We start from the raw sequence: 11,378 nt of genomic DNA on the forward strand, positions 1-11,378 counted from the left end.
GGGACTGCCTCTTTCCCTCGCTCTGGCACAGCGCCTGACACATGGTGTCCAGTAAACAATGACTAAAGGCTACAACTCTGAATGAAGGTTACAACTGTGGATGCAGCAGCCTTGGCCAAGGGCTGAGCACGAGCCATGCTTTGGATCAGAAGCTGCCTGGGCCTAGGCTCTATGGTTGACCTTCTGCTGGGCCTTGGCCTCGTACAGCGGTTGGGGCAAGCTGGGTTCTGGAGGGAGGGATTAGGGGCCATCACACTGAAGAGGTGGAGGGTGACTTTTTAGCTTGTTTCTCCTGGTCTCCCTGCTCACATCGTTTCCTCACACCTGAGTCCAGGATTCCCAGAAAAGTTGCAGGTCTCCACCTTCACCCCAAGTTGCATAGATTCAAATCCTGCTTATCACTTGTTGTAACATCTTGAGCAAGTTACTAACCTCCCTGTGCTTCTGTGTTCTCATTTGGAAAAAATGGTAATATTATAGAATATACCACAGTGGGCTGTTATGAAAATTAAATGGGTGCTTCATGTGAAGCACTTAAAACAAAGCCTGGCAATGGGAAATCTTCATTAAATGATAGCAGCTTTTATTCATTATAGCCTTGTGGGGGCCTATTCCCCCAGATGACACGGTTCCTGGGGGAATGAAGTTTTCTCTGGAGTTTTCCTCCATGGAGATGGGGATTGGTAAGATAAAAATCTGAGCAGTCACCCAGCACAGTAATCTCTGTAGGAGGTTAGAACCTTGGCAGTGGTTTGCTCTAACAACCAGCTCTCCACAGTGTGAGGAACCCTAATTTGTAGCATACGCCAATTTCCATGGTATAAATAGTCCCACCATGGTCTATATCAACTGGCTCATGAAGTTTCTGAAAATTTAACAATTGTACCACTGAGCCTGGGAATCAGCTAACCTGTAGTGAGCACAGGGCCCCACCTTCACCCCAAGATTGGTCTTTTGGGCGGGGCTGGCAAAAGTATCATTCTGTTTTGGCAATAAACTGGGCCTTCTCTACACTAAGTAATGTCTCTCAAAGTGTGATCCATGGGCCTTCTGCCGTGTTTGGAGTGTTTGTAAAATTAAGTTCCTGGGCCCTCACTCTGGATTTATTAAAGCAAAATCTTGGAAGTAGGGCCAAGAATAATTTTTAACAAGCTGCCTAGGTGATTCTGAGGTTTTAGAACTTCCAGGTTAGGGACCCCTGATTTATCCAAGAAGTCAGAAGGCAGATGTGATGTCTCCAGAATAATTTCATGCCATGGTCCATGATCACAATGAAGAGTCAGAAAACCAGGCCCCAAGAAAGACTTGAGTCAGCAGGGAAAGCACCGTGACTAGAGGTGGTGGTCTAGATGAGTGAAGTGACCATGAACTAGTTACCTCATCTCTCTCTCTCTCTCTGGTCCAACCTTGGGGTCAGCATGCTAAGGCCTGCCCTGGCATGAACACAGCTTTCTTTTGGGATTTTGCAGAGCTTCCATGAGAACAGGCCTGTAGAGGGGGTGGAGTACTGGAGGTTTTGTCCTCAGAGGAAAGTAGCACATCCCTGACTCCGGACTATCCAACTATTGAATCCACTCAGCATTCTGGACTCTATGGCTCTAACAACTTAAATAATTTTTATTACAAAAGGAAGAAAACACCAAAATGTCCCTCAAATTCTCCCATGGGCTTCCCCCTCGGTGCCAATAAATAAGGTGGGGAAGACTGACCAGAGGAGGGGGCGGGGGTCATGGTTCAGCAGAAGAGGGAGCTTAGCCTGGACAGGGGTGGGAAGGACATCCAGCCCACTCCCCGTCCTGGGCTCTACGGTCACATTGGCTGGAACACAGAACTCTGCCCACTGACAGCAACAGTCTCTGGATGTGTCCCAAGGAGTGTGGCCAGGGAGGAAGGACGTGTCTCAGGATGGCCAGGATGGCTGCCCCACCCTGCAGCCTTCTCAGTTCCAGGCAGCATTGAGTCCAGCCAGCTCCCTGCTGGCTCCCAGGGAATCTAGCAGCATCAACTGAGGTGCAAGCCCACCAAAGGGGGGCCTAAGACAGATAGAATGGGCTCTCCCCATTGGGGGAGGCAGGTATGAAAAATCGTAGTGAGAGCTGGTTGGGTTGGGACCCACTGTGCCAGTCTAGAGGTCTATAGTTAGAAGGACAGACCACCCTTTTGCCAGCTCAGCTTGAAGCTCTGTCACTACACCAAGATGGTGGTGGAGGACTTTGGCATTGCCCAGTCAAGTCTCAATGGTATATCTCTGTAGGGGGCGGCAATGGTGGGATCCATTACCCCCTGCTCGGGTCTCTTCCAGGGCCAATGCCCTCCAGGTAGGGAGGCCTTTGGATCCAGTTGGGCAGTTCCGGGAGGACAGTGGAGGAATCTTTTCAGCTCCCTGGCCCAGCCATGCCCAGTGAGTGAAAGCTGCTCTCTTCCAACAAGAGCTGTCCCAGGCGGTAGAGCAGCTGGGGGTACCAATGCACACCCTCCCCCGGGGTCCAGCTGCCCCAGGTCAAGCTGTGGAACAGTCGAAAGGGCCAGAAGGCCAAGTGAGCCAGGCGGTGGTCAGCCACGGCCGCGAAGCAGGAGGCCACCACATCCTCTACCACCAGCGTCCCGTGCCTCGTTAGTGGGGCATAGGCCCCAAGGGCAATATGTGTGGAGACAGCTGCCACTCGGGCAGGCTGCAGGCCTGGCACCCCAGCCACCAGCACATACTGGCCAGGCTGCACTTGACTGGCAAATGTGGCCCGGAAGTGGGCCGCTGGTTCTGTGTGATTGTTGGCAGTGAAGAGCAGATGGGCAGGTGTGAGTGCCAGGCGTCTCGGGGGGTCCTGGGTCTCGATGACCTGGAAGGCCCTCAGCTTATCTGGCTCACGATCCAGGAAAATGAGCACATCACTGAAGGTGGGGTTCCCATCCTCCCCCATGGCCAGCACCCGGTCTCCTGGCCTCACGGCTGACAAAGCTACACGTGCCCCACTCTCCAGGCGCACCTGGGCTCCAGCAGGGAAGCAGCCACCTGTCTTGGCTGCAGCTGAGTGCTCTGTGGGAAGAAGGGACATGAAGGTGTTACTGCTGTGGAGCTCAATTCCCAGTCATAGCACCCTTCCCAAGCCCAGCCAGTGCTCCCTCTTGCTCCCAAAGAGCCCCCATCACCATATCTTGGCTCCTATCCCCACTTCTCATGCAGCCTTGAACCCACTCCAACCCACAATGTGATCTCTGCCCTTCTCCCCAGTCTAATCCTTTGCCAATGAGAGGAGCATACTGTGGCTCCAGTGAGTGAGAAGGAAAAGGCCATCCTGAAGCCCAGACGAAGTCCCCATCTGTTTTCAATCCTGACAATGTTGTGCAGCAGTCAGAGAGGTCAGAGGTCAGCTGAGCCAAGCAGTGATCAGCTGTGATTGACACCCAGAAAGCTGCAGCCTCGTGGAGAAGGTGAGTCACTTAGCTCCTCTGGGGTCTAAATGTGCCATTATTTCTCACTCCCCCAGTGGTGCCCTCTCAGACTGACATGCCAAGTTCTGTGCCAGAGCTGGGCCTTGGAGTCCATATGGAAGTGAAAGGAAGACCAGCCGCGGGGTGAATATAGACTCCAGGGAAGCCCAGCTCAGTGGCAATGGTAAAATCACTGTCTCAATTCATGTGCTGGGTCCTTGTGCAGGAACAGGACACAGTGGCATCAGTGCGTGGGATGGAGAACAGTGTTTGGGGGTCAGGAATAAGGAATGGAAGTGGCCTCTCTGGGAGCTGGCACCGGGCCAGTGTTTGCAGGTGAAGGGTGGATGTGACTTGAAACAGATACCATTGGCAGGAAAGTGCTGAGGAGAAGGGCAATGTGGGAGTGGGGGTGGGGTCACCCCTGTGGGCCCAGGTGGGATCAGGAATAGTAAAAAGGGGCCTGGTCTCCATGTGCAGGGTCTGTGCATGTGATTATGCCTGGTACCAGCATGGCGGGCTGAGCCTGCAGCCCTGGGGCCAGGCTGGCAGTCCCACAGGAAACACTTGAAGCATCCATGACTGGATTCAGTGTGTTGACAGGGATGCTGACAAGATTTGAGAGAGGGGCAAGGCCCCAGTGCCTGCCAATTCGGATCAACAAGGCGGCAAATTTGGGAAAATACACTTTATTGAGTCCATTCTGTTTATTCTGGCCCTCGTGGTTGGCTTTGCCCCCAAATGCCCAGTTTCAGGGCCCTGAGGGAGAGTTGGGGATGCCTGCACCCCCTGGGAAGAGCATACCTAGTGCCCTAAAGGGTCTGGCCTGCAGCCCCGTTGTAGGTTCTGAACCTCTGGGCTCCTGGCTCCTGGTCAGACTTGCTGATGTCTGGGCAGCCCTGGCCCCTGCCCCCACCCCACCCGCCTCATTCTGCACCAGCCTGGGTGGGGAGGCTGTCTGTCACAGCCTGGCTTCCACATCCGCTCAGCTCGCTGTCTTGAACCTCCTGCCGCAGGCTTCCAGTGGTTCTCAACCTTCCTAACGCCGCGACCCTTTAATACAGTTCCTCATGTTGTGGTGACCCCCAACCATAAAATTATTTTCGTTGCTACTTCATAACTGTAATTTTGCTACTGTTATGAATCGTACTGTAAATATCTGATATGCAGGATGTATTTTCATTGTTCGCGACCCACAGGTTGAGAACCGCTGACTGTGGACCTCAAGGTCAGCACCCAGCAGCGCCGGGACAGGGCCCTGTCTCACTAGGCTCCCAGCATTGACACTACCAGGCACGGGAGGAGCAGGCGGTCACAAGAGGAAGCGGGGAGTGCCGCCGACGTCCTCTTTCCCGGGGTTCCCGCCTCCATCCCCGGGCGGGTCTTTTCTTCTCGGCCCCAGAGGGCCCTGCGCCGCCTGCCCACGCCCTGCGGCCCCGGCCCCGGGCCCAGTCCCCCGGCAGCGGCTCACCGGACTTGACGGAGCAGTGCACGTGGGCCTTGGACTCATAATACACCCAGTCGAAGCCGGCCTCCACTGCCAACCGCGCCAGCAGTCCGTACTTATTGCGGTCGCGGTCCGACGTGGTGATGTCCACTGCGCGGCCTTCGTAGTGCAGCGACTCCTCCGAATGGTGCCCGTCTTCGTCCCAGCCCTCGGTCACCCGCAGCTTCACCCCGGGCCACTGGTTCATCACCGAGATGGCCAGGGAGTTCAGGCGGTCCTTGCAACGCTGCGAGAGGAAAGCGCTGAGTTAGGGGGAGGAGCTGGCCCGCGTGCAGGTGGAGTCCTAGCCTCGCTCTCCCAGCGCAACCGCTGGAGATGGGAAACCGGGAAAGGGGCTCTTTTCCTCTCTCTTCGGAACACAGAGCCCTAACTTACTTCCGTTATAGCATCGGCTGCCCCGCGGACCTGGACCGCACAGTGATGCCGCAAATCTGAAGCGCATGGCAAGCCCTATACCCTGAGGGCTCCTTTCTCGGATAAGTGGCCCCTCCCTTCTCTGCCCCGCACGGGTACTAATTCCTCCGCAGCCTACACCTTTCCAACGCCAAGTCCTTCTGTTTCACGGAAGCACCGGAGACCAGGGAAGCCTGCTACCTCGAGGGGCGGGAGCGGCCTGCGGCGGGCCTACTAGGCGTGCAAGGCCAGAGATGCCCAGTAGGTGTCACCGTAGCCTCAGGGCTGAGGCCCGGGGACACCAGCCCCGGAGGCGCGGCAGGTGCGGAGACCCAGCAGCATGGGGGTGTATTGGAAGGGAATCCCTGGCCTACCTGGATCCCTCGGGCACCACAAAGCATTCCTGCTGGGACCCTCTTATGTCCAAACTTGCCCGCACCCCTGCCGAAGGAGGGCAGCCCTGTCCCCAGAAGTTGGTGGAAGGACTAGTGCCCGGCCTGGCCCTATTAGGGCGACGCGGAGCATCTCCCGCTACAAGGGTCTCCGCAGGGTTGATCGTCTTAGGTAATGTCCCCCGAGCCCAGAGTCCTCCTCGCCTCTGCGCTGCTCCCATCTGGGAAGGGACTCCAGAAATCGAACTTCTAATCTCAGGGAGCCGCCTCCACGCTCCGCCTCACATGGGGTGGGAGTAGAGCCGCACCCGCGGGAAGGACGGGAGCGATCACCTGTCTGTGCTGACTCCCCGCGTGCCTGCAGCCCAAGGGATCCTGCAGTTAACTGGGGGGAGGGGCCGGCAAGAGAGGGGGCCCTTCCACAGTCCTTGACTCTGAAGTTCGAGGTGCCGCCAGGCGTGGGTAGCCCCTGTCTCAACCTACCCCCACCCCGCAGAGCCCGGCCCCACAGACCCTTGGACTCTGTCTCCCAGGAGCCAACAACGTTTACAGCCCAAGGCCCGTAGTCCTCCCTGGCGGGCAAGCTAGCTGGGGCGCTCACTGCCCCAGGAGGGAGCTCCGTGTGCTCTTGCCTCCAGGCTTCTAGCCCCCCACCTATGTTCTCTGGCGGCCCCTGCTCTCCGCCTCTCTCTCTCCCACCACCCCCCGCCCCCTCGGGTCCAGAGCCGGGGCGCGCGCTGTCAATGATTGCCCAGCCCGTGGCCCGGATCCTTATCTGCATTCCTCTGCGCCCAGCCCGGCCCGGCCACCAGCCAACCTTCGCCCCGACACTGGCCGGCCAGCCCCGGCGCCAGGGCGCATGCCGAGGGCCGTGGTCTAGCTGCTTTTCCTAAAGCACTTAGAACGTGGGCTGCCTGCTTGGGGGGGAAGGGGGGCGCATGGGTGGGCCGCTGAGGAAGGGGACGTAGGTCTCTTCCCCTGCGGACCTGGTTGCAGTGAAGAAAGCTTGCGTCTCCCCCCAATCCTCCCCTCACCCCACCCCCCACCCTCCACTCCTCAGCGCTTGTGCTGAGCGCTGGTCCTAGCATGCAAAGACTAACTTTAGCTCTGCTCCCTGCCTCGCCGGCACCCGAACTCCTCCCTTTCAACCCAACCCATCCCCGCCATCAAGCCCAGGGGTCCCCCAAGTTCGGCCCCAGCGCTCAAAGGCCCCCGTCCCCCACCCTTCTACGCAGGGGCGCCTCTCAGCTCTCTGCACAGACACGTGGTCTCTCCCGGCAAGTTCTCTTTCCCACCTTCACCTTCCTCGCTGTTCCTTAACCCCAGACCCCACCGGGGGCAGCGCATCAAACCGGCCAGGCGCAAACCTTCCGGACGGGCGCTGCCACCCCTACAGCGACCGCGCGTGGAGCAAAGGCCGTGGGGCCCTCTGCACCCCGAGCTGCTTCGCCTCGGGGTGCCGAATGGCTTCTAAGTGAAAGAGGCGCAGACGTGCGGAGGGTTAGGCCAGGAAGTACCGCGTGGATCCCGGTAGCGCAGGAGGCAGCCAGATCGAGGTGCCTCCGGGTGCCGGATGCCGCGAATGACCCGAGCTGCCAGCGCGCAGGGGCAGAGGGGCCGTGGCCAACCGGCTGGGTTGTGGCGCTCGGCGGCAGGGAGCTCTTCTCATAGCCATCGGCACGATCGATCGGGGATGCCGACACGCCTGCCGGGACCCCTGGCTGTCCCATCCTGGGCAAGAAGCAGCTGGGTTTGGCGAGAGGGGCAGGTGCCAGGGGGCGTGCCAACCAGTGGAGCAAAAGTGCCAGGGAGGGCGGATAGGGCCGGGCAGGTGGCGGTGCTTCGGCAGCGGCGCCCTGGAAGGGCGGGTCGCGCTCACCTGGGTCATGAGGCGGTCGGCGCCCGTGTTCTCCTCGTCCTTGAAGATGATGTCGGGATTGTAATTGGGGGTGAGCTCCTTGAAGCGCTCCGAGCTGCGCGCGATCTTGCCTTCATAGCGCCCGCTGGCGCCCAGGGTCTTCTCGGGCACGTTGGGGCTGAATTGCTTATAGGCGAGCGGCACCAGCTTGCGCGGCGGCCGCCTGCGGCTGCCCACCACCCGGCCCGGCCCGCAGCCCCGCGCCGCCGGCACCAGCAGCAGCAGCATCAGCAGCAGGCAGAACCGCAGTCGGGGCCGGAGCCGGGCGGGAGACATGGCCGGGAGCCCGGGAGAGCGGCGGGCGAAGGCGCTTGGTGGGCTGATGGGTGGGCTAGTCGACCCGGGCCCTGAGGGGGCTCAGGCGTCGGGGTGGCTTCGGGGGGCTCCAGGTGGGGGCGCCATGGGCTGCGCGGCGTGGCGCAGGGCCGGCGGGACTCAGGTGCGGGGCGGGGGCCCGGGGCCCTGGCTGGTGGCGGCGCGCTGTCCCCCTCGGCGCCTCGACTCTGAGCTGCCCGGCTCGCCCGCCGCCAATAAATAGGCCGGCCCGTTTGTTTTGGCAACGCGGCGGCGGCGGGGGGCGGCGGACGGCGGGGCTGCGGGCCGCCGGGCTGGGCTGGGTTGGCCGGGCCGGCGGGTTGGCGGGCCCCGCGGTTAGCACCCCGGCCCGGCGGTCAGGCGGCTCGGGCGGAGCGGGAGCTGCTGCTGTCTGTGGCGCAGCCCGGGGCCGAGTGAGAGGGGAAATGGAAGAGATCCGGGAGCGGGCCCCGCGCAGACCGCACCCTGCCCATGTCCCTGCCTCCTGTGTGCTCGACAGCGAACCTGCAACAAGGGCAGCGCAGCCTCCTCCCCCTCCGGCGGGCGGCCCCCGGCACCAGCCAGCCCTCGTCCCGCTCGCTCCGCCACCGCGAGTCCACCAGCCCGCCCGCTGCCCTCAGCGCCCCCTGCGCTGCCTGAGTTTGCCCTCCCCGCCCGGACGCGCCCCACCCCGCCTTGGCCTCGCCTCTGGGCTCCCCGCGGCTCCGGGGTGCCCCGCCAGGCGCAAACCTCCCGGACAGGAGCTGCCACCCCCACAGCGACCGCAACCCACGGCGCGGCCGGACGCGAGGGGCGGGGGGGCAGTGGCCGGACCGCACAGCCGCCTACGGTGTCCCCTGCGGGGAAGTAAACCCAAAAGGCAGGAGGCCGCTGGTAACCTGGTGCCCCACCCTGGCGCAGGAGACGCGCCCTCTCAGCCGCCTTTTGTGAAGCTGGGAACGGAACGCTGTGAAAAGAAGCAAGATGAAATTGCAAAGGGATAGCCAAGGTGTAGAGAAGTGCAGCCAACATAGTGACATCAACAGAATACCAAAGAAACCCCGACTGGCCACCATCAAGAGGGGCAACGCAGGGGGCTTGCTAAGAATGCAAAAAAAAAAAAAAAAAAGCCAGTGGCATACAAATATGCCACTAAATAATTACTGGAGCTGCTAAACAATTACTCTCTTCCTTCTACTTTACAAATTAACAAGGACAGAGAATATGTAGAGGCAGCTGGAGAAGTAAACATGGGTTGTGTGTTTATTTTAATATGCCATTCAGGAAAGCTGAATGAATTAGGTTTCATTCTGCTAAAACAAGAAAAGGCAAGTGTGTAAAACACACACACACCCCACACAACAAACTACATATATGATTTAGTTGTGTATATTCTACAAAGTCAATAGCAATAGAAATAAAAGGCTGAGCAATTAAAAGGTTTAAAAATTCTCATTCCAAGAATATTGATACAATAGGTACTTATGTGCCCGATACATGGAAACTATTAGATATTATTACTTGCAATATTTAATTTAAACTCACAACCCCCAAATGAGCTAATATCCCCATGTTACAAGTGAAGATTTTGAATTTCAGAGAGGATAAGCAACCTGCCCCTGGGGATTCCAGTGGGGGTGAGGGGTGGGGAGTGGAGGACCCCAGAGCAGATATATTGACCCTCTCTCTGTGCAGCGCCCACTCATTCAGTACAGTGCCCACTCATTCAGTACAGCTCGGGTTTGGGGCTAAGATGGCTTTTCGCAGATGGACTCACGTTTTCTCTAGATCAATTTTGTGAAAACAGTTCAGAATGGGGAGGGACTCACTCAAGATAAGGTTTAGCCCAAGCACTTCATATTGCAGAAAAGGACTGGGGCTTACAGCAGGGAATTTAGGACAGCTCCACCAGGAGTGGAGTGGCATGTGTCACTGGGAAACAAAAATGGATTGTTTCTTTTCCTTCCCCTTTGCCCATATTTCCTCCCCACGCGTCATTCATTCTCACGTTAGCATTCAGATTCTATATCTCTGACTCACAGATCACTCTGATGTTGCTTCTTTTCCTTGAAAGCTTTCAGAGTGCTTTCACTTATGTTTTCCAGGGTTTAAGAATGATCCCTGCAATATCCCCCTCCCCTCAGATTTCTGGGACAGACCATGCAGCCAGCTCAGTACCTCGTCCAGTCCACACAGACAGGAGCTCCCTGTTTTGATGGAGTTCCAAAAGAGAAAATCCTGTAGAGTTCAAAACCTGTATAGAAAATGAGTATAAAAGATACTCATTTTCTATACAAGTTTTGCCTCAAGTTCAAGCTTTCCTTCTTCCTCCCTCTCTAATGCAAATTCATCCCCTTTCCTCTTTCTCTGGCCTTAGCAACTAGGGCTCTTATCCTGTTTATTCTCTCCTACCCATGGTCTTGAAAGGTTGTTAGACTCACTTTCAATCTTCTTTTATCCAAGTGAAAGACTATTTCTTTAAGATCCTCTCAGAAGTTCTCCTTTATAATGATTTCTTAATTTTGCCTTTCTTCCTCTTTATTTCTCCTCTTAAACTGTGGTCTTGTTCAATACAAATCTCCGGTAAAGATCGGATCAGTGTCAAATAAGAACTACTTATGCAGTGCTGGTGTAGTTTGGTGAGGGTGCTTCTGCAGCTGCACGACCTTGGTTTGGATTGTACTGCACTGAACCTAGACCCTCCTCGGTCTGACAGTCTTCAGAGCAGTGATAAGGGTGTGTACTGGGAGAAGCAAATGGGGCTAACAGTGACCAAATCTTTTCTATGACAGATGCTTTTAAACACTTAGTAAATCTTCACAATAACGCTCTGTACACAGTAATTCTTATTCTCATTTTACAGATCTACAACTCTAGAGCTTTAGTAGTAAAGTAGCTTACCTGTGATCACACAGTTAAGATTTGAACCTGGAGATTTTTTTTACTCCAAAGCTATAGCCTCTTCTCAGGACACAATGGTGGTTCAAGAGCTGAAGCTCAAATTTAGATAAACATCAGTCCAATATCCTTCAGCAGAGGAAGGGGGAGAAGAAGGGAGAAATTAGAAGCATCATGCCTTCTACAGCAGTGACCCTGCAGCACTGTTAAACCAAGTTGGGCCTAAGAACCCTGATCATTTCTTGGCTGCCTATGTTCTTAGCTGTTTAGTGGATGTGTGGTAGCTTTTGAATCAGGCCAATCCATTAGATCTATCAAATAAAGTCTGGCTCTCTTTTTGGTCACTTTCAGGCTCTTGCCAGCAGGGAACCTGGGGAACTGAGATATCCACTCTGGAGGCACCAAAGGCCTGGGGTCTGAGCAGAGGTGGCAGGGCCTCATCAGGGCACCTGATCTGGGTCCTGGGCCAACTGGTAAAATCACTTTTCTACTCTCACCTTTAGAGCTCTGTACTCCTCAAACATCTCTATTTGAAGAGAACAAAGTA

General features: G+C 56.7%; 1 protein-coding gene across 2 annotated transcripts; it reads right to left on the reverse strand.

Annotated features, from left to right (window-relative positions):
- Positions 1-1,597: 1,597 nt before the first annotated feature.
- On the reverse strand, positions 1,598-8,285 carry IHH (Indian hedgehog signaling molecule). Of its 2 annotated transcripts, none has more exons than XM_070422170.1 (3): positions 7,601-8,285; positions 4,901-5,162; positions 1,598-3,034 (listed from the first exon to the last, which is right to left on the reverse strand). In XM_070422170.1, exons 1-3 carry the CDS (start codon positions 7,913-7,915, stop codon positions 2,376-2,378), a joined length of 1,236 nt encoding a protein of 411 aa, XP_070278271.1. In that variant the 5' UTR covers positions 7,916-8,285; the 3' UTR covers positions 1,598-2,375. The 2 variants fall into 2 exon arrangements, with proteins under 2 accessions (XP_070278271.1, XP_070278270.1); XM_070422169.1 differs by lacking the exon at positions 7,601-8,285 and adding an exon at positions 7,239-7,569.
- Between the last annotated feature and the right edge of the window lie 3,093 nt (positions 8,286-11,378).

The sequence above is a fragment of the Myotis yumanensis genome, unplaced genomic scaffold (genome assembly GCF_028538775.1).
Source record: "Myotis yumanensis isolate MYYU_CA2020_CCGP unplaced genomic scaffold, mMyoYum1.0.hap1 SCAF_8, whole genome shotgun sequence".
Lineage (NCBI taxonomy): Eukaryota > Metazoa > Chordata > Mammalia > Chiroptera > Vespertilionidae > Myotis > Myotis yumanensis.